Source organism: Nuphar pumila, chromosome 16, assembly GCF_984573655.1.
Source record: "Nuphar pumila chromosome 16, dmNupPumi1.hap1.1, whole genome shotgun sequence".
NCBI lineage: Eukaryota > Viridiplantae > Streptophyta > Magnoliopsida > Nymphaeales > Nymphaeaceae > Nuphar > Nuphar pumila.
Window position 1 is genome coordinate 78,353,078 of NC_143264.1, and position 26,082 is coordinate 78,379,159.

Sequence of the window (26,082 nt, forward strand, 5' to 3'; positions counted from 1 at the left end):
TCATGCCACGAGTTCTGTGAACTTGATGACTTGCAGCGAGTGAGGAAGTGAAGCTTGCAATCTTAGCAGCGTTGGCATCTTGGGCAGTAAGGTCTGCAGAAGTTATTAACTCTGATGTTGTTTCATTTTTTGCTGCTGGACTGAAAGAGAAAGAAGTTTTAAGGAGGGCACATCTTCGATGCTTGAAAATCACCTGCAAGAATCCTGATGTATTAATAAAGGTAGTTTTCAAGTCATTGGTGGATCTTCATGGTCGTGCCTTTTGGACTTGCAGATTTGTTGTCCAGCATATTAATCTGTGTTTTAAAGCTGCAGTTGCTGCCTCTACTGGAGCCACTTGTCCAACTTGTGAAAACTGGTTTCACAAAGCCTTCACAACGACTGGATGGTATTTATGCTCTTTTTTCAGTGGGAAAGATGGTCTCTGTAGACTCAAAATCAGGTGCATCTTCGGTCAAATCTTCACTGGTGTAGTGCTACACTATTATTCTGCCAGTGTCCTTATATTTGCTTTCCTTTTTCAAATAATTTATTTGGTCTGTCATTACAGAAGAGATTGTATTGAAAGAAAGGATGTGGCAAGTGGTTTCTCAAAATGATGCATCTGTTGTGCCTGTATCTCTGGTAATTTTTGCTGACAATGTCGTTTTCTCCTAGGAGGAACTTGCAAATTGTTTTAACCATGAATATTCTGACATTAAAAAAAATTGCTAAGTTCATAACCTGATTATTTCTACTGGTTTCCATCTTGATGAGGTGATACTATGAGCTAAAATTAGTTACTTGGAGCAGCTGAAAACTTTGTAGGTTTTATTTGGAAGTGTGAAATGACCCGCTTCTTTCCCGCTTCCAGAACTTCATGCGAAGCTCTATATTAAAAAGTTGAAAAGCTTGCTTCACACAATATAAAAAAAATCTTCTTGACATTGTAAATGTCTTTCTCAAGTTAAAAGGATTGTACCTTCTTTTTTCAAAATATGTTTTTCTTGTAAATGTTATTGATAAAGATACTTAAAATTTATTCAAAGTAAAAACAAAACAAGTTTCAACTGTATTCTTATGTTATCTTCTACTTGTTTTCATTTTTTTACCCAGTTTTTCTTATGCTTCCTAAATGCTTGACATTTGAAGCATCCAAGTATTTTTTAAACACTGGCTTCTCACTTCTTCCTGCTTCATGCTTCATGCTTCATGCTTCATGCTTCACGCTTCATGCATCACTTCTCCAACTTACTTCTTACTCTAGTAACTGTGGTTAAAAGTGCTTTGAGATCCTCTCAAGTACTTTGTTATTGCAATTCTGTGCAATAATTTCTCTCTTGTTTTGTTCACAGGCATTAAAACTACCAGCTGAGGATTGTATGGCATGTGTGGATCTTGTTGAGGTGCTACTTGTTGAACAACCAAGCAGGTCTATGACTTGTTTCATTTTGTAGGTCATTGCGTGTTATTTGTTGAGAAATAATGATTTTTTAAGTGTCATTTTGAATCTAGACTTGTTGATGATTGCAACCTGATCAGGTCCTAATCCTTCCTTTTCTGATTTGCAGGGTGACTGATGTGTTATCAACCAGACAGCTGTTACAGGTGAAATATATAGAATGAAACAATTGTAGCTATTTTCACCATCTTAGCATCAAATGATTCCAAATCTATTACTTATAATTCAATTACCTGGAACAGTTGATGATACATTTAATTTGCCATCCAACATGGGAAGTTCGTAGGCTGTCTTTAGATGCTGTTAAACAGATGATTATTTCTTCACCACTATTATCAGAGTCTTTCCTGATGGAATTTACAGACTGGCTAGCATTAGTTGGGGAAAAAGTGCACCTTCTGAAGGCAAGGTATATGGTATAAGCTGAGTTTGCTTTGTATATGGTGCTGGTTCTGTCAGTACTTCTGAAAATGGGCTTAACTGCTTGTTCATCTTAGTGTCCTGTTAGTTTCTAAATTGTAGCCTTGAGATGATCCCCATACTGGATGTCAATTCCCTGACTAAGCTTTACTGTTTTGTGAGATTGTGTTGTTTTGACTGGAGAACTTTGCAGAATCTTAGTGTGGCTAAATTGTACAAATGTGTTTCATGTAAATTTAGAATTAAGTGAAAACTATGTAGAATAACTTTGAATGGATGATATGGATTTTTTGGCAATCTATCGTGACATTGTGATTTTTTTCCATTGTTGAAAAAAAAGATGATATGGACCCTTGAAAACAAATGATGTGTGTAATGGCATGGTATGCTTTTTGCACATGAAAGAAGAAAATATCCTTGACGCACTGAAACTGATAAGGAATGTATTTATCCCATTTTGCTCCTCTAAGATCTTTGTTCCTTTTTTTTCCAGTCAGCCTATCGGTGTCTAGGGAAAAACATGAATAAATAGAAAAGCAATAAACATAACAACTTACTCTGTCTTAATTATGTATTTCTAATGAATCCTTTTACTTGAACTGTTCCCTTGTGACTTACATTGTAAAGTTGCGTCTAGAGTCTGTTTTGCTTTTGTTGAGTCTGATGTAAGCTGTCCGGTTCATGTGAATTAATACCCTGAAGGGGCAACTAGTATACTTGAACTGTAATAGCCTGCGGGCAAAATTGTGAATAAATAAAATGCGTTGAGCTTTCTTTTGTTTACCCTCGTTGTGATTGCTTCTTGTGATTGCAATTCTTCTCCCTCTATTCTCTCTTGTGCTCTTGATCTCTGATTACAAGCTTTCATGACTGACAAGCGAGCGATAAGTAGGCTTGCGGCGGTAATGAAGAACTGTCGCGCCGCGCTGGCCTATTGAAGGAAATAGGCCCATGATAAGTGGTACTAGAGCTCGTTCTCGTGCTGGGGAAGGGACTTCGGAGTCAGTGTCGACAGATACGCCGACAGACTGCGATTTGTGAGCAAGACATTGTGACACCTTATCAAAACTTGTACAACACCAAAGGCTAGACAGTTGCTGAAGCTGAGGAGATGATTTCACCTCGGGGCCAAGAGCCTGCAACTGTCAACAGGCTAGTGGAAGATGTGACTTTGCACGAAGAAGCGATTTCACGCGCAGTTGAATCATTCAGTGGACTGAATGATGTGGTGGCGAGCCTGTAAGAGTAGGTGATCTTGCTGATGGAACATGTCACTTCGTTGATGACTACAGTGACCGACTTCTAGACTGAAGTAGGAGAGCTTTAGTTGAAGAACCGCACATTGCAGCGAACAGTGAACCTAAATGGGGAAAATTGTGAGACGCCATTAAGGATTGATGTGTCAAGACCAACAAAGTTCAGTGGTTCTCGCGGTAGCAAGGCCATTGAGAACTTCTTGTTCCAAGTAGAAGACTAATTAGATATTCAGAATGTGACGCTTGAGGATCTTAGAATCAAGGTTGTAGCAGCTCTACTCGATGGAGATGCTATCGCTTGGTGGAGGCGGAAGCGCAGTGACATGGAGAGGGGTCAATGCATGATAGACACCTTTGACGACTTCAAAATGGAGTTGCACAACTACTTCATGTCGAGGAATGAGTAGAGGCAGGCGTACATGATGGTGGACGAACTTAAACATATTGGTTCGTTACAAGACTATGTCAGAACATTCTAGAAGCTTATGATGGAGGTGCCTAATATGCCAGAAGAGGACAAGCACAACTGGTTCATTGTGAGACTTCAACCATGGGCACAGTCTCAAGTGGAAATGAGCAACCCCCGTCTTTTGGAAGATGCATATGTGACAGTCGAGCATTTAGCTGACACTCAGCGCAAGCCCTTCCCCCTATCAACCAAAGTCGGTAAGAAGCCTGATCACGGAGGCAAAAAGGATGAGTGACGCGAAAGCAAAGTTGAGGCGTCGATACGCCACCAATCCGACAAGAAACAAAACAACACAAAGTATAACAATAGCAACAAGAGTGCGGTTGTGACATGCTGGTTTTATGGCGATAGGCATATCGCCAGGCAGTGCTCAAAGGGCCTCGTGAAGGACGACGGGCAAGCCAATGCGGTGCAGACAAAATGCAGTGATATGGAGACCATGCAACCAAGGATGGGGGTCATGCAATCGATCAACACAGCTAGAAGTTGCGCAATTGAGAACATGCAGGTTAGCAAAGAACTGATGTATCTCGAAATCATTACGAATAGAAAGTTTACTTCAACAATGGTAGACTCTGGGGCCACACACAACTTCTTCTCGCAGGAAGAGGCAGAGCGGTTGGGCTTGAAGCCCGTTCCAAAGCAGAGGACCATCAAAACGGTGAACTCTGAGGCCAAGCCTATCCTTTGGTGAAGCAAGAGATATGGCTATCCAAGTAGGGAGTTGGGCCGATAAAGCCAACTTCTTTGTGGTGCCCCTGAATGGTTTTAAGGTGATTTTGGGTATGGAGTTTCTGCGAAGCCAGAATGTTATGATGCTGTCAAAGTTTAACACGTTGACGATCATGAGGCCAAACCTGTCCCACACAGTGCAGTGCTTTTCGTAAAAAGGCAAGACTTCAGTGTTGTCAACAATGCAGTTAAAGAAATGTGTCAAGCATAGGGAGCAAACATTCTTAGTTGCTGTGCGCGCAGAAGAAAGGAAGGTGCAAGCAGCAGTGCCACAAACCCTAGCTTCGCAGTTGGAAGAGTTTCGGGGGTGATGCCTCCGGAATTGCCGAAACGTCCTCCACCAATACACGAGGTCGACCATAAGATTGAGTTGACCTCGAGAGCGAAGCCTTCCGCAATGGTTCCATACTACATGGGGTTAGCTGAGTTGAAAGAGCTACATAGGCAGCTGGACGAGATGTTGGATACAAGCATTATTCGTCTATCGAAAGCCTCATTTGGCACCCCGGTCCTATTTCAGATGAAACATGACAGCTCCAAGCGATTGTGTGTGGATTACCGTGCTTTGAACAAGGTCACAATGAAGAACAAATACTCGCTGCCACTGATAACGGACTTGTTTGATCAGCTAGGCAGTGCTCGTATCTATTCCAAGCTAGATGTGCGATCGGGCTACTGACAGGTTAGGATTGCTGAAGGTGATGAGTCGAAGGCAGCTTGCGTCACCCGCTATGGTGCTTATGAATTCTTAGTAATGCCATGCAGGTTGATGAATGCTTCAACTACGTTCACGACTTTAATGAACCAAATCTTCTACCCTTAGACAAGTTCGTGATAGTCTACTTGGATGATATCGTGATCTACAACAACAATATGAAGGAACATGTCAGGCACTTGCAAACAGTGTTTCATGTGCTAAAGGAGAAGAACCTTTGTGTCAAACAAGAGAAGTGCTTCTTCGAGCAGGAGGATATCAGCTTCCTTGGCCACGTTGTGGGACGTGGTGTATTGCGTATGACTGGGCAAACGATAAGAGTCATCTAGGAATGGGTTCCGCCAAGCAAAGTCCCAGAGTTGCGGTCATTCCTTGGTTTGACGAATTACTATTGACGATTCATTGAAGGCTACTCCCTCATTGCTGCGCCCCTCACTGACTTGTTAAAGAAGAATCGGGTATGACTCTGGACAGGAGCATGCCAAGATGTCTTCGACGGTTTGAAAAAAAGCCTTAGTGAGGGAGCCGGTGCTGCGACTGCCTGATCACTCAAAACCCTTTGAGGTCCACACAGACGCCTCAAACTTTGCCATCGGCAGAGTTATTATGCATGAAGGTCATTCGATTGCATATGAGAGTCCTAAGCTAAATGAGGCAGAGGCGTTACACGATGTATGAACGTGAGATGACAGTCATCGTGTATTGCTTCAGGACTTGACGACACTACCTTTTGGGTGCCCAGTTCGTCGTCAAGACGGACAATGTTGTCATGAGCTATTTTCAGACACAGAAGAAGCTGACGCCTAAGCAAGCTCGGTGGTAGAAGTTTTTGGCTGAGTTTGACTTTGCCTTAGAGTACAATGTTGTAAATATCAATGTTGTGGTGGATGCCTTGAGTCGCAGGGTTGAACTGGTAGCTGCACGCGTAGAGCCTTCTTAAGTGCATTTGGAGGGTGCATTGCTGAGCCGCATCCGCGAAGGTACACAACAGGATCTGACAACATAGCACCTTGTTTCTCTGGCGTAGGCAGGGAAGACTCAACGATTTTAGCTACAAGACGACCTCCTCGTGACAAAAAGAAGACGCGTTTTCGTGTCGCGGTGGGGAAACCTTCGTCGAGAATTGCTTAAGGAGTGCCATGATACACTATGGGCCGACCATTCTGGTCAGGAGCGGAACTTAGCACTTCTTGAACGCGACTACTATTGGCTGCAGATGAGACATGATGTTGAGGGGTATGTGCGAACATGCCTCATCTGCCAGCAAGATAAGGGGACAAACCAGAAGACTGCCAGTCTTCTTGAGCCTCTACCAATTTCAGAACGTCTTTCAGATAACATCTCCATGGACTTCATTGTTAGTGTGCCAAAGGTAGAGAGTCTCAGTTCTATTTTGGTTGTGGTGAATCGTTTCTCAAAGTATGCCACCTTCATCCCAACTTCTAAAGAGTGCCCTTTAGAGAAGACTGCAGAGTTGCTTGTAAAGCATGTGGTGAGACACTGAGGCATACCAAAGAGCATTGTGAGTGATTGCGATGCTCGCTTCACAGGCAAGTTCTGACGTGAAGTATTTCGGCTACTTGGCTCTGATTTGTTGTTTTCAACAAGCTTTCATCCGCAGACAGATGGGCAAACAAAGGTTTTAAAACTCGTCGAGTCAACTCGCTGACTCGGCTCGGCTCGGCCCTCCAGCGAGTCAACCCGGCAAGGCAAACTCGCTTTGAGAAGACTCGGTTGCGGACTCAGCCTGACTCAGCCTGACTCGGGTGAGTTCTGGGATGTTTGAAATTTGATTTTTTATTTGAGTTGAAACAAACATGGGACGAAGTACGGTTGTTACAGACAGAACATATGTTTTGTCTGTTATGTTCTAAGGGTCTGTCCAATCTTGGACAAGCAATCAGAGAGACCCTTAGGGTCTCTTGTGAGTGTGTCCTTAGTGGTCCTTGTGTTTGTGCCCGTAGTGCCTGATTTGGTGGACTGATGTGATCATTGGATTTGTGGTATGTGTGCTCTTGGATCTTCCCTGTGTGTGTGTTAACTTCATAACAGGTACTAGGTATCACTATCATAGCATAATCAACTATAATATTCATCATGTATTATCAGAAGCATAAAATTAAGGAAATAAGTATATGTTGGAAAATGGTAATTGGCCTTGTGGTAGCCAGTAGCTAGAAGTCACTCAAGAGAGGATTCGTAACGTTTCCATAAATTTCTACCAATAAGACAAATGTCAATAGAGCTTCACATAAGTTCTTGATTGCTTGACAATGCATAGAACCATCAAAATACAAAAATCCCGCTAATTCATAAGAAACAACATTAGGAGCCAGTGTTCATAGGGAAAAGAGTTTTAGCTCTGTTTGGGAGTAAACAACCGGGATTTTATATGCTGCATCTCTTTCAAGAATTTTTGTCATGCCACTTTACTTCATATTTTTCAACTTACACCATAGTTATTCTTCAACTTACTCCATAGTCTTTTGTCTAAAAAAGAAATTTGAAGGCTATTTAACAGGCTATTCTAGAGTTTTTTCTACAACATTAGTTGCTTTTAATGACCTTTGTTCATTTGTCAAGGATGTACATTTATATATGATCACATGGACAACAAAAAGGACACATGGCATGCCAACGTCGTTCAATTTTTCATTAAGAATACTGTATAAGGGGGCATGACACAAGGGTAACTTGTAAGTTGGGAATATGCCTGTGAAATAGTCTGGCAGAGATCAGCCTATGCATTTTTCAATGCTACTGCTCTCTATGAACCTCGGCAAACCTGTTAATGAAAGCTTTAGCTATAAAACCATTGTCAAAAGCTCAAGATATTGCAAGTAGACGACTTATCTCCCTTGTCAAACAATTGTAATTAAAGGATTCTATCGTTTTTTAATTGGATGGTTTAACTAGAAAATGATAAACCCAGGAAGTAATACAAGCAAAAACCAAGCTAATTTAGTTGATGCCAATTGTTATCAGTTCAAAAGCAACCTAAGAAAGAGTCACATCTCTCTCCCAGTTTCAGTGATTACATGCCTTAACACAACCCAAGGATCTTTTGTTTACTGAAAAACATGGTTTGAGACAAATTATAAATTGTTTTTCTTTTAAAATCAAAAGTTAACAAAACCCGGTCCGAGTCACTGAGTTTACCCGTCGAGTCACGAGTCAGTAAAGAACAAGTCGAGTCCCGAGTCACTGGGTTTTAAAACCTTGGGCCAAAGAGAGCGCATCAATGGGATACTTGAACAATACCTTAGGCACTTTGTTAGTGTCAATCAGAAAAATTAGGTGAAGCTTCTTGACGTGGCACAATTCTGTTACAATCTGCAGAAAAGCGAGTATTCAGGCCACAACCCGTTTGAGATAGCTACAGGACAACAACCATTGACCCCGCATACTCTTGCCGCATAAGAAAAGGGAAGGCCATCCTTCGCCTATCAGTTTGTTCGCGACTGACACAAGCAGAATGAGTTGGCGAATGTATTCTTACACAAGGCGGCAAAAAGAATGAAGAAATGGGCAAACAAGCATCGTCGGCCCGCTGGGTTTCAAGTTGGGGACCGAGTGTTGGTGAAGTTATATCCAGGTCGCACATGCATCTTCCGTGGGCGGCACCGCGGACTGCTCAGAAAGTATGAAGGACCCTTCACCATCACAAAGAAGGTGGGCAAGCTGGCGTACAAGCTGAAATTGCCCCCAGACTTCAAGGTGCACCCGATGCTCCACGTGTGCAACCTCAAGCAGTTTCATCCATACGATAGAGATCTGGAACGCAGCGTGCCATAACGCGCTTCCATCATGCAGAGGGCCTCGATAGCACAACGGGCCGAGAAACACCCCAGTCAGATCCCTCGCCAAAAGGTCAACTATTTGGACAAAACGAAGAAATACTTAGTGCAATGGGAGGAAACAACGAAACCTACGTGGGAGCCAGCTTTTCGGATGAACAACCGCTACCCAGCTGAAGTCAAGGCTTACCATGAAACATATAGCGCCGAGGACGGCGCATCATTTGAAGGGGGAGCATGATCCTTTGTGACTTACATTGCAAAGTTGCGTCTAGAGTCAATTTTGCTTTTGTTGAGTCTGATGTAAACTGCCCAGTTCAGGTGAATCAATACCCCGAAGGGACAACCCATATACTTGAACTGTAATAGCCTGCAGACTAAATTGTGAATGAATCAAATGCGTTGAGTTTTTTTTTTGTTCACTCTCGTTGAGATTGCTTCTTGTGATTGCAATTCTTCTCTCTCTATTTTCTCTTGCACTCTGATTACAAGCTTCCATGACTGACAAGTGAGCAATAAGTAGGCTTGCGGCGGTAAGGAAGGACTGTCACGCCACGCTGGCCTATTGAAGAAAATAGGCCCGTAATATGAATTGATCCCCTGTTAATTGTTCCATTGAAATTTTGTGGTACATCAAGTTTTGGATGAGCAACCAGTGGATAATAATAATAATATAGTTTTCTACACGGATCTGTGTATTAAATTTATTATAAATTTTTAATAATGTGTGTCAGAAAATGTTTACTTGTTCATACTCTTGTGTATCTGCTACCTTTTACCCATATATTTGATTTTATGTATATGTGAATGTGATAATTTCTAATGCTCTGAGCTTTCAAGTTTGAGATCATGCAGGGGACTTTATGTATAGGTAGGGGTGGGCAATGGGCCTACTGCCGGATGGGCCAAGCCTACCCGTCCTGCCATGGGCCAGGCTTGGGTCAAAGTTTTAGAACTGGGCCCATTAGTTACCGGGCCGAAACCCGGCCCGTCATATATGTGGGCTGGGTCTGGGTCGGCCCGCATGCTACTGTACCCAGCTATTTATTAATTTTAAATATATAAAAAATTAATTGCATAGTAACTTGGTAACTATTATTATTTACCTAATTAGTTGCATTAATTTGATAAAAACTAGAAAGATAATTAGTTGGGTACATGGGAACTTGTTAATTATTTATTATTTACCTAATTAGTTGCACTAAATAGTTGGGTTTGGGTCGGGAGTTCTGGCCCCGCCCACTTCACATTGGCCCAATGGGCCGGGTCATGGGCTGCTCTTCAAACCGAACCGGGCCAAAGCCTGGCCTGTTAGTAAATGGGCGGGGCCATCTCCTGGCCGGGCCGCACTTAAAGCCCGGTGAGCCGAGCTCTAAAGGGGCCCGGGCCCGGGCTGGACTGGTCTGACGCCCAACCCCTATGTATAGGTGCCTAACTTATGGCAAACTCACGTTTAACTGCTGTTTTAAAAATTCCTGGATAGGCACCTATATTTTCAACAAATTTCTCATATGACTTCCTTAACCTACTTTTTCTATTACTTAACGATAGTTGATTCTTTAAAGTGACACTTTAACCATTTCTTTCACCTTTAATAGGTGTGATGTTCTAGTATGTGTGTATTATGAGAGAAGCATATGGGCTCAAGAGTCCTGTAAGAATCACTAGGCTATATGTCATCTGCCGAAGATAGAGTTTAGCCAAAGCAGTTAGATGTTCTTTCACGTCTTTGTGACTCCCGAAGCTCTCTTTTCAAGCAACAAATCTCTACCACTCGTTTTTTGTGGAGATACCAAGCATCAAAGTGTCTTGAGAGTTTATATGGTGTGTAAAGTCTCATGATATTTCCATTATGAAGTATACTTGATGAACCATGGAATCTCTTACCAGGGTGTCACTGGAATCTTGTTCTCAGAATCAAAGAATTCATTGTAAATTGATAGGGCTACTTCCATTTTTAGAAATGAATACTGTTAAATAATATGTAACATCCTAGGCTAACTATGAATCGTTTTTCTTTTTAGCTTAGTTAGAATAGGATTTTCTTTTTTACCTTTTTAGCCTTTTTGACTAGTCAATATTTGACTTAGTCAAAAAGTAAAAGAGTTGTTGGGCTTCCAACGGCTCTATTTAGAGCGGTTGGGAGCCCAAAGGCTCTCTCTTATACCCTCTCCCAATGTAATATAAATATGGGGCTTTGCCCCCTTACAATGTATGCATTTCTTAAGGGTGATTCCCAATCAATAATATATTTTTTCTTTCTTGTTGTTGTATACCCTTTTTTAGGTATTTTGTATGAACCTTTGTGGTTCTTGTGAATGATCTTTCTCGACACTTTGGTTGGAGTTATTTGAAGTTTCGATTGGTGATGATATAAGAACTCATCTTCTTATATGGTATCAGAGCTTGGTGATCAAGCTAAGTTTATTTTTGGTGCATCCGAAAACGTGCCATTCAAAGTTTGCAAAAAAAGTGAAGTTCTTTTCAAGTGTACGTAAAATCGTGATTGTGTAAAAGATTGGAGGAACACTCGTGCTCGTTATCCGTGGTGGAGTACTCATTATCCTCTCTTTCATCTCTTCTCTTCTTTTTTATTTTCCTTCTCAAACCTTATAAAATGGATGGCAATGATAATGTCACCATTAAACCCATTAAGCTTAACGACTTTAAATATGTTAGATAAGCTTCAATTATAAAGCACCTTATATGGGGAAAGGGGTTGTGGGGATTAGTTGATGAAACCGATTTGGAACCTAAGCTAATCCTTACGAAAGTAGAAGGTGAGAAAAAAATATCTCTTACGGAGGTTGAAAAAACAAAGTCATTACCACTTACGAAAAAAGTGGAAGGAATGGATAATAGGACATGCCAAGATTATGTCTTGGCTCATTAGTAGTGTCGATGTCAAAAAATGTTCAAGTTTTGCAAAATTTGAACATACAAACGATGCTTGAGACTTTCTTAAGAGAATGTATTATCTTAAAGACATTGCACCTATGTCACACGGACTCGGCTCCAAGGTCGACACACCCGCATCGACACGCAGCGACACGGGTGCGGCTCTGACTCAGTCAACCCGACTCTGGGTGCGGGACCTGCACTGGGGGGAACCCCCCCTCCTATAAGGAAAAAAACCCTGAATCAGGCTTCACAACTTATCACCTATGCCCTAATGGGCACAACTTTGACCGAGTCTTTTATATATATATATATATAGTTGAGTCCATGCGATGAATCGTGACTTCATGCGCAAGATTCAAAAGAAAGAAATTGTAGAGGCTTTGAAGAAAATGAAATCAAGAAGGGCAGTTGGCCCAGATGGTATACCTATCGAGGCTTGGAAATGCTTGGGAGAGAAAGGTTTAAAATGATTGACAAATCTTTTTAACAAGATTTGGCGGACAAATAAGATGCCTAATGAGTGGAGGAAGAGTACTTTGGTGCCTCTATATAAGAATAAGGGTGATATACAAGATTGCACAAACTATCGTGGTATAAAACTCATGAGTCATTCTATGAAACTTTGGGAGAGGGTGATTGAGTCTAGGTTGAGGAAGGTTGCCATGATATCGGAGAATCAATTTGGTTTTATGCGTGGAAGATCAACTATGAAAGCTATACATCTTCTTAGACAACTTATTGAGAGAAATAGAGAGAGGAACAAAGATTTGCATATGGTTTTTATTGATTTGGAGAAGGCATACAATAGAGTACCTAGGGACGTTCTCTGGTGGACAATGATGTAGAAAGGTGTTTCTCTCAAGTGCATTAGTATAATTAAAGATATGTATGAAGGAGTAGTAACCAATGTCCGCACTTGTGGAGGGGTGACAACCAATTTTCCTATAACGGTTGGGTTACATCAAGGATCTGCTTTAAGCCCTTTCCTATTTGCTATAGTGATGGATGAGCTTACGAGATCAATTCAAGAAAATGTGCCATGGTGTATGTTGTTTGCTGATGATATTGTTTTGATTGATGAGTCTAGAGCTGGGGTTAATGATAAGTTAGAATTATGGAGACAGACATTGGAAGCAAGAGGTTTTAAGTTGAGTAAGAGTAAGACAAAATATATGGAATGTCGGTTTAGTACGCAACGAAGTAGTGATGGGAGTGTAGTGAAGCTTGGTGAGCAAGAAATACCGGTGGATGATTGTTTCAAATATTTGGGATCTATCATTCAAAAGTATGGAGAAATTGATGGAGATGTAAATCATAGGATAAAGGTTGGGTGGATGAAATGGAAAAGTGCAACTGGAGTGCTGTGCGATCGTAGAATGCCATTGCGGTTGAAGGGAAAGTTTTATAGGACGACTATTAGGTCCGCTTTACTATATGGTACGGAATGTTGGGCTGCCAAGAGACATCATATTCAAAAAATGAGTGTAGCTGAGATGCGTATGCTTAGATGGATGTGTGGAAATACAATAAAAGATAAGATTTGGAACAAGAAGATACGTAAGAAGGTAGGCGTTGCACCCATTGAAAATAAGATGAGAGAGAATCGTTTGCGGGGGTTTGGACATATTCGGCGAAGGCCTAATAATGCTCCAATTAGAAGGATGGAGAAATGGGAAAATATATTAGTTAAAAGAGGTCGGGGTAGGCCTAAGAAGACTTGGATGGAGATGATAGGAAAGGATATGAATGCTTTGAACCCCACCGAGGACATGGCATTGGATAGAAATGATTGGAGGAGAAGGATTCATGTGGAAGACACAGAATGATTTTCTTTGTTGGTTCATATCGCCGACCCCAATTGTTTTGGGATGAAGGCGTAGTTGTTTTTTGTATAGCCGAGTCCCCGTGTCCAAAATTTTTGAAATTGCACCGCACCTGTGTCGCACCCACACCCGCACCCGCACCCGCACCCATGTGATATAGCGTTGCACATATGTGCAACTTACAAGACAAAGTACGAAATATGGTTAAGGGGACAAGAGCATTAGAGAGTATTATAATAGCTTGTTCGAATTATGGGAAGAGTTGACTCTTCTTAAACCAAAGTGGCATTGTCCACAAGACATAGAACTCCGTCAAAACCAAATATATACGAAGCATTTTTTTCAATTTATTAGTAGATTAAGATCAAAATTTTAATCAACCAAATCCGTTCTTCTTTGTCGAGGAAAGGTTCCTTCAATAAAAGATACAATAGAATAATTAAGCCTGGAAGATAATAGGCTTAAGAAGAGAATCTTTAAGTGTGATGATAACTCAGTTCTAGCCGTATCTAGATCGGAAAACTATGTTCGTACAAACAAACCTCCACACTATGAGGAGACAAATGATGAGAAACAAGGAAATGAATTTGAAAAAAAACAAGTCATTTGTTATTATTGTCGAGAACCGAGAGATGTAAAAACTTATTATCCGAAATTGAAGAAACCCTATGAAAAGAAGGTTGCCTCTGTCAGACCTTCACAACAATCAAGTGAATCATCCATTAGAAGCACGTCTTTGACATATGTAGTGGAGGCACTTCAATCTCTACTCAAAACAACATTTTCATCCACTAGAGCCGAGTCTCTTCCGTCGGCATTTCTGATCCTGGTAAATCTCTTTGGCTTCTTGATTTAGGTGCCTCTTTTCGTATGATACCAAACATTGATATGTTATTCAAATGTCATAACTCAAATGGGTCAAATGTTTTTACCGCCGATGGAACATCTCTTGAAATCAAATGAATAAAATTTTTTGAAAATATTTCTCAAAACTCAAAAAGATTTTGTATTTCATAAATTAGATATATTCCTAAACTTAACCTAAATCTTTTATCTGTCTCTCAATTATCTGACCATGGATGTAATGTTTTCTTCTCCTCTCGTGGTTGTCGAGTGCAGGATCACCAATCAGCGAAGCTGATTGGGGAAGGCCATAGAGGAGACTTATACTACAAGGATTTTTTGGAAATACCCAAGAATACATTATGTTGTAATGTTCAGAAAATGAATTTGGATCTATGTTTCAAGAGACTTGGCCATCTTAGTATATCTAAGATCCAGTTTTTTCTAAAGATGATTTTTTTGGTAATTTTGAAACCTTTACATGTGAAAAATGTATTCTTGGTAAAATGAAGAGATTACCTTTTCAAGAAAAAACCTTTGTCTCTTCTTGACAACTTGAGTTAATACATTTGGATGTGTGGGGACCTACACTTGTTATATCAGAAGATGGTTTTATGTATTATATAATTTTCGTAGATGATTTTGCAAGACATACTTGGATCTATTTTTTTAAGCATAAATTTAAAGTTTTCTCACACTTTCAAATATTTCATAATCTAGTCAAAAATCAACTTAAGAACAATATTTCAATCTTTCGCACCGATTAAGGGGAGAGTTTTTATAAAAAAAAATTAAAGATTTTTTGAATATATACGGTATTACACATTAAAGATCATGTCCCTATATCTCTCAACAAAATGGTTTAGCAGAAAGAAAGCATAAGCATTTTATAGAAACAACAAGAACTTTACTCATTATACATAAAGTACCAAAGATTTTCTGGGCCGAAGCCACTCTAACTGCAGTTTATCTTATTAATAGAATGCCATCATCTTCATTAAACAATATATCTCCTGTTGAAAAACTTTTTAAACAAATTTCAGATTATTCTAGGTTAAGGATTTTTGGGTACAAGTATTTTGTTTTTTCTGACAAAAATGACAAACTCTTTCCTCGTGCTATTCCTTGTATTTTTTTATGATATGAAAATCACCAAAAAGGCTATATATGTTTTGACCTTAAAACTAAAAAGTTATATCAATCAATAAATGTATCTTTTTTAGAAAAGAAAAGTATTTTTGAGAGAGAACTCTAAGGAAATAGATGAGTATTCTTTTGTATTGGACTTAGTTTCAAAGATTGATGAAGGTAATATTAATGAAAGTCAAGAAGATCAAAATGACATGATAAGTACATAATCATTTAGTGATAATCAAGATTGTATTCAATACTCTAGGTGGGGCAATTTAGAAGAACCATGTGCTCTAAAAAAATATACTAAAAAACAAGAACAAATATCAACTAAAAAGTCATCTAGAGTGTCAAAAGTTCCCAAAAAAATTGTGTCCTATGAGTCTTTTTCACCAAAGTATCAAGTCTATATTGCCTTAATACACTCCTACGTAGAGCCTTTTAACTATGCTGCAGCAAAGGAACACTCTTAATGGGTCAAAGCAATGACAACTGAATTAAAAGCCTTAGAAAAGACGAATACCTGGACTGTTCAAGATATTCCGCCAAGCAAAAAGCCTATAGGCTGTCGATGGGTGTATAAAGTTAAAACCAAGAGCGACGACACTCTTGAGAGGTTTAAGGTCGATTGGTTGCCAAAGGCTATTCTCAAGAGTATTAAATAGACTATGAAGAGATCTTTTGCTCCAGTTGCTAGAATGACCACATTTAGGATCTTAATAGTTCTTGCTTCTGTAAAGAAATGACATATATATCAAATAGATGTCAAGAATGCATTTCTCAATGAAAGCTTAGCCGAAGAAATGTATATGAACCACCTTCTGGCATCAATATTCCTAAAGGAAAAACTCTTCGTTTAAATAAGGCTTTGTATGGTCTTAAGCAAACCCCAAAAGCTTGGTAGGACAAATTTAGTCAAGTTATGCTTGATTTTGGTTTTCAATCTTGTCTTACTGACACAACATTGTTTGTCAAGAATTCTGATGCAGGTATTATTATCCTTCTCCTTTATGTAGACGACATGATCATCACTGAAAGTGATAAACAAAGAGTTGACAACATTAATTTTCTAGAGGCTTTTTGCTAACTCAATCTAAATTTGCTCTAGATATTGTTGATAGGTATGATATTTCGAATGAAAAATAGGTCGACACTCACGAAGTTGTAAATATCAAAATGAATATTGATGATGGAGAACGACTTGAAAATCCAACACCTTACAAATAACTTGTTGGGGCACTCACTGTCTTATCTCTCTATTAAAAGACCTGGCATTGCGATGCTGTTCAGACAACAAGTCAATTTCAGCATACTCCTACCACTGTTCATATGGGAGTTGTTTTACGTATTATTAGATATATTAAAACTTTTATTTTTTGAGGAATTTTCTTGTCTGCTTCTTTCTTCTTAGATTTAATTGCTTATACTGATGCAGATTGGGGAGTCGATCCCAATGATCGACATTCAACTACTGGTTTCTGTGTATTTTTAGGTGAATCATTGATCTCTTGGAGGTACAAGAAGCAACAAAAAGTCTTCCTCTTGTCAACTGAAGCTGAATACAAAGCTATGACTACAACCACTATGAAAGTAGTTCGGCTAAGACGCTTGCTTTATGACATGGGTATTCAGAGTACAGGAGCATCACGACTATGTTGCGACAACAAAAGTTCTATATACATTGTCAGCAACCGGACAGTCCACGAACGAACTAAGCATATCAAGATGAATTGTCACTATGCACGAGAGGAATTTTTACACGACACCATTGATCTTCCCTATGTTTCTTCAGAATATCAACTGACAGATTTTTTTACCAAACCTCTCGCTGCTCCTCGATTTCACTTTCTCTTGGACAAACTTTCGGCTATCCAACCGTAAGTTTGAGGTGTAGTGTTAAATAATATGTAACATCCTAGGCTAACTAGTAATTGTTTTTCTTTTTAGCTTAGTTAAAATAGGATTTTCTTCTTTTTTATTTTTTACCTTTTTAGCCTTTTTGACTAGTCAATATTTGACTTAGTCAAAAAGTAAAAGAGTTGTTGGACTCCCAACGACTCACTCTTCTACCATCTCTCAATGTAATATAAATATGGGGCTTTGCCCCCTTACAATGTATGCTTTTATTAAGGGTGATTCCCAATCAATAATATATTTTTCTTTCTTGTTGTATACCTTTTTTGGGTATTTTGTATGAACCTTAGTGGTTCTTGTGAATGATCTTTCTCGTCAGTTTGGTTGGAGATATTTGAAGTTTCGATTGGTGATGATCCAATAACTCTTCTTACAAAAACCACATCTTCAGTTTTTTCTTGATAGTTTGCTGTCCTGCTTGTTTGTTCCTTTTCACTTGATAGCTGCTTAACGTTTCTTAGTTGGCTATTTTATCATTGGTGATTGGTCAAATGTAGGCCTGGTTTGGATGACCGGCAAAAACCTGAGTTTTTAGAAACCCAGGTTTTGCTCCAAAACCAGTTTTTTGGCAAACCTGGCATTCAAAAAACCTGGTTTTTATGCTTTTTGGATGACCAAAATAAGGTTTTTGGTCACCAAAAAAAAAGAGAAAAAAATAAATAAAAATGAAGCCGGCAATTTTCCGGCCACTTGCTGGCTGGAAAATGACTGGGCTCATACCACTTTCACAGGAGGTTCCAGCCCAGCCATTTTTCTGGCCAGAAAATGGTTGGAATGTTTTCAAAATCTGAAAAAAAAGAAAAAATAGAGGCCAGCCATTTCCGGCCACCCGTTGGCTGGAAAATGGCTAGGCTGGTGTCACCCTTGCCAGGAGGCCCGTCCATTGGCTGGCCAGAAAAGGGTCGGACAACCCAAAAACGAGAAAAAACATGGATAAAAAAAACGGCGGACCCTTTTCCGGTCGGTTACCGGCCAAAACTTGCCGGATTATGGTGATCATGGGTGCTTTGGTGAAAGGAGGTGTTTAGGGGTCTCACCAACCCCACCACCCGATAAACCAGGTTTTCATAAACCTGGGTTAGTGGAAAAAGAGGGGTGAGACAGGTTTCCACAAACCCGTGCACAAAACCGGGTGTCATCCAAACAGTACCTTAGTTAATCATGAGTGACTTGGTTTTCTTTATATTAATTTGGTTACTTGACAACTTTCTTGCGTACTATTTTATATCAACTAGTCTTTCTGGGTGGTGTTCTCATCTCACTAAAACTGATAAATTCAGTCAAACTTCTAGATACAGTGTCATGAGTACTCTTAATCGAGTCAGAGTAGCGGCGGGTGTAGCCAAGTGTATTAAGGATTTTGCCTCTTGTATGTGAGGGTTAGAACTTTTTTAAATGGGAGCACAAAATAAAAATCGTTCTGGAAGACCTGCTTATGATGGCATGAGGTATTAAACATCGCCCTGTAGTTGATTGACATTATAACTTTTATCAGCTGGAATAAATTGGTATCATCTGCAAACAACCAGGGTAGTGTGCAAAAATCTTGGCATAGTTGCAGTGGATGCTGAATTTTGTCTAACTAGTAAAAGAGTGTGTGTGCTCACGGCGGTGTGTGCATGGATTGGCTGAGATTACGTCTGATTTATTTGTATACCATTTACAATCATTTGAGTATGCAAGTGGTGCTGGCAGAATGGATACTGCAAAATCTAAATCATGAGCACTCATGAAAAGTCCTGTTTTATTGTATCCATAATTTCCTTCTGGAACTGTTTTTGACTAATTCTTTAGTTGTTATACTTGGTCAAACAACATCCAACAGGCTGCATTTGTTTTAAATAAATTCAAGGGATTTCTGGGGTCGAGTTTTTTACTAGTCATTTTTAGTATAAGATGTCACTTGTGTGCTTTTGGATGGATTGGTTTGGTCTATGAGAATTTCCGAGTTCATCAATTGGGGTCTTTTTATTTTACCATTGGATGTCACTGCTGGATATAATCACAAAAGCCATTCTCTTCTTGTTTATCCCTATGCCTTGTGTCGTTCTGTTGCTACAGGATGCTGAAGCTCTCAGAATTTCATTTCTGGGTTTTGGCTGATTGTTTTAGTTCAGCTCTTTCAATCTCTCTTATTATATCCAGCCACCATTTGTTGTTGGCTACCTCTTGAGGCTGTTTTCTGTCTTGCTTCATTATGTTCTATTTGATGCAATCTATTATGGTTGAGGAGCTACTGTCACATGGACAAATGTGTCTGCTTAGTTATCTGAAGTTTGATTTTTATCTGCTTCTTGTTTGTGGGTTTGCTAGTCTACCTTTGCTTCTCTTTGAGATCTTTGTTTAGCTGTGTTTACTTAGATACTTGTCAGGGATACCGAATGGTCTGCACATTTTGGTGGAAATGTTTGTTTCTCCGTGTGAAAGTGATATTTGGTGACCATTGACCACATATTGGTGATCACAATGAACATATAGTGAACAACTTTAGTGTAGTGGGTGTTTGGTAGCATTTAAACAGGTGGATTGTTATGGACATTTCTTTACATCCAGATCGGGGATTAGTTTCCGTTCATTCCACTTCTGCATGTATTGCTGATACCTTGCACCAGCATTCATGCTCTGAATGGTTTCATGTTATATTTTTCTGTTAACTTGGTTGTATCAGCTAAATGTTCTTTGATGTTTTGAGTCTGTTATATCCTTATAATGTTTTTTGATGGTTTGATTGTGCATGATTATATTCCAATTTCTTCTTCCAGCTTTATTAATTCTGTTTATGGCAATTCCTTGTCTGTTATAGAATTGGGAGTACAGATTTAGCGAATTATTCATTTTTTATATACATCATGATCTTAAACTAATATTGGGCATCTTATCACAAGATAGGTTACTAACCTCTGTTGTGAATCTGTGATGTTATTTTCAGTAACTTTTCGTTTGAAACTTGTGATCCATCAAGATGCTTTTGATGTGTGCATATTTGTTTGTTAGAGTGTCAGACCAAATCATAGTTCAAAGATTCAAGCCTTACCAAAAGCTGGTTTTGGATTGACTGGCCATGAGTTGCAACTTGTGCTTGACTATGGATGCTCACATGTTCAGTTGAATATACTAACCACTGGTCTAGGTATATGTATCCTAGCACATTGAACTGGAAGCTGGGTTAAATCCATCACGAATCTACCTACTTAGTCAAGATTAATTGGTAAAGTTAATGACTGACCTCAGTTGAGCATTAGTGGCATTAGCTATAAAGCGTTTTGTGTATAACAAAATCATTTTTTAAGAATTAATTCTTTAGTCATATGAAGAGTTAGTCTTTTATTGTTGCTTTGCTTATCTTGATTTAGTTGTTATTTCTCCATGAAATAGATGTGTTGGAAGTTCATTGAGCTTACAAAATTCATATACTCTATGTACAACAGTTTTGCTTAGTTTTTTTTTTACTTCCTTTTCTTGTTATTTACACCTCATGTGTAAAAGTCCTTAATTTGGATCCCCCTATATGTAATCGGCAACATAAAGTCACCATTCAAATTACTAATTCCATCACTAACTCAGGTGTTTGTTGGGAATTTACATGATGTGTGTCTTCTGTTTCTGTATATGCTGTTGGTTAGATTTTTGCAGCTGATTATATTGTGATACCTATGTATTTTATGGTTTCAGACATTTTCTTGTGTGGTAATGCACTATACAAATTCTTTTATGATCACATGGCTTATGATTCTTCATCATGATTATGCCTAATGATTATATGTTATACAGAAAAGTACTATTTGATTGAACTTTGACAGACAGAAATGGTGTTGCCTTTGCAATTGCTAGGTTCTTGTTTTTTATGGGAATTCCTAGGTTCTTGATGAGAATGTCCATTGTGCTCTTTTTGGCTGCTTTCGACACATCTGGTTACCAATGATAAAATATTTGCTTTGTTGGTTCTTTGCGCATGAGTGGTCATTAATCTAATGGTTGTACGGTTATCTTTTTTTGCTTGTGGCTTCTTATTGCCTGTCAATGCCTAGTGAATAGTTTTAGTACTTATTACTCAAATGTTTTCAATTTGAAGAATTAGAAAAACTTCATAAGCTATTCTGATGTGTTGTAAAATAATATACTTGAATTGGTTGTCTTTGTGTAGTTCTTGTATTTGGACACGGTAATGTCAACAATTTCTAATCATATGATACCATAGTGATGCAGAAAATTCATTGGATACTCAAGTGCCATTTGTTCCATCAGCTGAGGTTCTGGTGAAGGCTTTGCTAGTGATATCCCCTGTAGCTATGAAAAAGGATTTGTCTGGTTGCAAGAGGCTTTTCTTTTTAGCCCATCATCCTTGTATTGCTACTGGTGCAAGAAGAGATGCAGTATGGAAGGTACTTTTTCTACATTACTTGGAAAAATTCTAGATATGTGGATATGTATAATTTTGTTTTTTCTTTGTTCATTGTAGTGCCTTTGTTTAGGCTCTCCATGATATTGTAAGTTTCTAAATTTCTAATATGTATGCCCATGAACGAACATATACATAAGCATTTGGGCATGCAATATGTACAGATGTGCAACGTACATATACCTATTTGTGTAAAGAATTCACTCTAATGATTTGGTCAGATTGATTCTCATGTTAATCAAGACTTATGGGTGGGCTTGTGTCATTTGACTATATGCTGATTTATCTCTCTTTGTGCATGAATCACTCTAATAATTTGGTCAGATTGATTTTCAGGTGACTCTAGGCTTTTGGGTGGGTTTGAGTCATTCGAATATGCGCTGGTTTATCTCTCTCTCTCTCTCTCCCTGTGTGTGTGTGCGCGTGCATGCACAAACAATAGTTCTTTAACAGTTTAACCAATGACAGCTAAGGTCACTTAGTTTTGTGCCTTTTGGGAATGCGTACCATGTTCTTCAATATTGTGGATATAGACACGAAGATGCATCCATACTAATGGGTGGATGATTTAGAGCATGGTTGTACATATCGTATCGTAACCTGTATCGGTCAGACCCAAAATAAGATAAGTATCGTATTGTAAAAAAATCATAAATTTTGAAAACCATTTAAAAATTCTAAAAAAATCATAACACATAAAACAATGATGAATTGCACAAAATGTAATCATAAAATCACATGTGAAGCATTTATGTCTCTATGAGCTACATAACGCATCATCAGTCATCAAATCTCACAAGAACAATGCAAAATAATAATATCTTCAATTAAGAACATGCCACAAGATTCATCAAAAAGCAACAGTTACAAATTACAATGCATAACTAAGTTTTTAAGAAATATACCATCAATCATCATCATCATTATTAGCTTCTTCTTGTTCATCATCATCTTCTTCTTTTTCTCCTCCTTCAACATTCAAATCATCTACAATGTACGTGGGGTCTTCGTCATCTACATCTTGAGCTCTCTCCATGGTTATCCATTGAATGTCCCTTCCATTTAGGAGGTCTTCTTCTTGAACCCATTCATCCAATACATCGAAGTCCTCTAAACTGATGAGATCAAGCTATTCTTTGTGCCTCCTTGATGATAGCTTTTGTATTTGCCTAAAAAGATAACTTGAAAATTTAAAATTAGTTGAGTTTTGTATACATAAAAAACATTAAATAACATATGAATATGACAAATAAACTTTATAAATTTAAAATTACCTTTGCCTCCGTCGTAGGTTGTAGCGAACGTACATGAGGTCTTTGAGCCTTTTGTGCTCTAATATGTTTATTCGTTTTGTATGAATATGCTCAAAGACGCTCTGATTTCTTTCGCATCCACTTGCACTGCATGTTTGACTTAGGTTGCGATAACAAAAGCTCTTAGATTTAGAACATCACTTCCAAACCTAGTCCACCACGTTATGAAAAAAAATGAGAAATCAATAAGACAATAATTGATACAAATCATACAATCATACAAAATATCATAACTAAATAACAACATGAAATTAAAATTGAATTAGACAAATGAATTACGTGGGCGCATCATGGTACGATTTCACATTGCTGCAAGTCTTCTCATATCATACAATGCATTGTCGTAAATCTTCATTTCCTTATGAATCTAATCTTGAATGCTATAATCAGGGTTCAACCTTTAAATGCAATACATCTGCTGTCTTGGGTGTATATGATAAATCAATTGATTTTAAAAACATGGTTCCTTTGAGGCAATAAACAATAAATTTATCAAAGTCCTCGACTTTTTGTCTGTCCACTCATCTGTCATGATGCTACACCCAGTCTCTCTACATGATTGCTTCATCTCATCACAACAAGCCTTCAATTCATTCATATTAGCATGTAAAATGTTTTCTCTCAAAGCATGATATGATGACATCTTGTCTTCAAACCCAATACTAGTTATGACATCTGCCATGACTTGAAAATGAAATGAATTTGCCGTATTGAAAGGAATGCAGGCATCATAAAACCATCTACTAACCGCGACATTCGTCTGCTGGACTAAATGTTGAGCAGTCATAGTAGTACGAATGTCGGAGTGCGCCCTAAGGGCGGTCTTAGGAGGGAAAAAAATCCTAATAAAGCCTCTATCTCTACCTCTACTTCTTCTCAAAGAACTCCCCCCTCCTCCTTTTCTTCTTTTTGTGCTTGCGACATTGCTACTAATAACACCAACCACACATTTTTCCTTCGCTATAGAACTTCCTACTTTTGATGCTATGCTCGGGGCTGGAGGATCAGAAGTAGGGAGTTAATCTTCGTCCTTTCAGGGTTGCACATACCCCATTTGTGCCTCACTCATCTTTTTTTCTTGTTTTTTTTCTCAAACCAGTTTTATACCAGACCCGGGCCCAACCCGAGTTCCGATTAAGACTTGCAGATTTTAAATGTAAAAATGATAAAAAATATTATTTTACAGGGTATGGCCCAAGTCTGGTTCATGTAGTTCTTATCGGGTCTGGGTATGGTTTTTCTTATGGTGGGTCCGATTAGACCTGTGTCCTAACCTGATACCATACCTGAAAATTGGGTCCAGGTCTGGTTCCACCTGGGTCCGAACCAAACCCGACCCGTTGATGCCCCTATGACTGTGCCCCCTCCCATTGAGAGAGGGGGGGGTGTTGGTCCCTTTCCACATGTTTTTAATTAAAAACAGTTTGTTTTTATTGGATATGAATTTTAATCCAATCAAAACTCATTACACTCACACATATAAATAGCTGCATAAATATAATTAAAATAATAAATAAATAATTATATATATGTATAAAATAGCCATACCGCCGTACCCACAATTTTATAATTTCCGCATCGTACCATCTGCACTCTCACCCATACTGGTACCCATGTGACATAGGAGTGTTGATAAGGAAAAGAACTCATGCTATATGAAGGAGGGGCAGGGAATTACTTGTATAAACTATAAAGTGAAAAGCTATTGATACATTTGTCATTCATTTATACCAGAGGATTTTTTGAAAGATGGAATTGTCCATGTGTCATTGATCTTGATGTCCTGTGGGAGATTGCAGAGTAGTTGTTGAGAATAGGCTAGAGAGGAGACATGCTCCAATGAGATGATACTAAAATGCACGTTGTTAGTTTGAGTGAAGAGTTGATGGTAAACACTGATGAAAGGGCTGAAGAAGCTAAAACTTTTATCAAAGACGATTCTTTTGAATCGGTGATTGTACTGCAGACGTTCTGTACGCAGTCTCTGACTTTACATTAGCTGGTGGTCGATTGCTGGTAAGATGGTACTTGTTTCTAAGTGACCTTTTTCAGTTTGCATGAGTTGTCAAGGTTGCCCCACAACTCAAGAGAATGGCATTTTTAAATGTATCTTATGTAGAAGAGGGCAAGGATTGTGAATGCACTATAGGAATTGTTACATGTGTAATATAGATATGTAGACACTTATTGTTACTTTCTTATTAGTGTAGTTAATGGAAGTATTTGGGCATTTTGAATAATAATTTGGACAGGCTTTCTAAACGTTTGCTTCAGGATCTATTCTGGGTGAATATAATTCAGATTAAGGTTCGCCATCTCAATCATTTTCATTCACTCAATTTAGTGAAGTGATAGCTCTTCCTGTGGCAATATTGGCCATACAAGTCAGTGAAATTGTTTGCCTCAACAAATATAGATATTGTAATATAAGTGATGACATCCCACCCATGAAACAAGTACTGGCATTTTGAACCATAGTCATACTCAAGATTTGGGACATGATCAAGAAGCTAATGTGATTACAATTGTTTCCTTTCAACTCCATCATTACCCGCAAGCATGGGGATGCCAGTGGATTAATAACTTGTTGAGGTGGACATTCTTTTGCAACATTGACATTGCACCTCACTCCCAAAACTGGATATTATTTATGCAAGTTGCAACTGATAGTGTGATTGCCTTCACTTGGACATATTTTTAGTTATTTTTTTCCCTTTTCTAAGGAAAGAAAAAATTGTTAATAGAAAAAGAGCAGACTGACAGTTAGCTAGAATAGTTGTTTTTAGAAACTTGGATTTTTTCATTGGACAATAGAGAAGTGTTCTTTGTATTGCTTGCCATCCCTCACCTGTTGGCTTCTGTTTGTCTGTTTACTTATGTCAACTGTTAAGGAAACAACTGGTTTTGCAATTTGGTCATGTTTTAAGA

General features: G+C 38.7%; 1 protein-coding gene across 5 annotated transcripts in view; it reads left to right on the forward strand.

Moving 5' to 3' along the window:
- The window catches only part of LOC149813732 (protein ILITYHIA-like), a 113,214-nt gene that overhangs the window by 10,558 nt on the left and 76,574 nt on the right, over positions 1-26,082 (forward strand). For 3 of the 5 annotated variants that reach the window (XR_016428271.1, XR_016428272.1, XM_089991595.1), the window contains exons 6-12: positions 37-221; positions 310-442; positions 551-624; positions 1,335-1,411; positions 1,551-1,587; positions 1,684-1,850; positions 21,641-21,824. Coding sequence is in view for 3 of the 5 variants with exons in the window: in XM_089991595.1 (XP_089847721.1) it covers positions 37-221; positions 310-442; positions 551-624; positions 1,335-1,411; positions 1,551-1,587; positions 1,684-1,850; positions 21,641-21,824 (857 nt within the window). In the remaining 2 variants the exon portion in view is untranslated. The remainder of the gene's footprint in view (positions 1-36; positions 222-309; positions 443-550; positions 625-1,334; positions 1,412-1,550; positions 1,588-1,683; positions 1,851-21,640; positions 21,825-26,082) is intronic. The other 2 variants (XM_089991596.1, XM_089991597.1) reach the window with 2 other exon arrangements.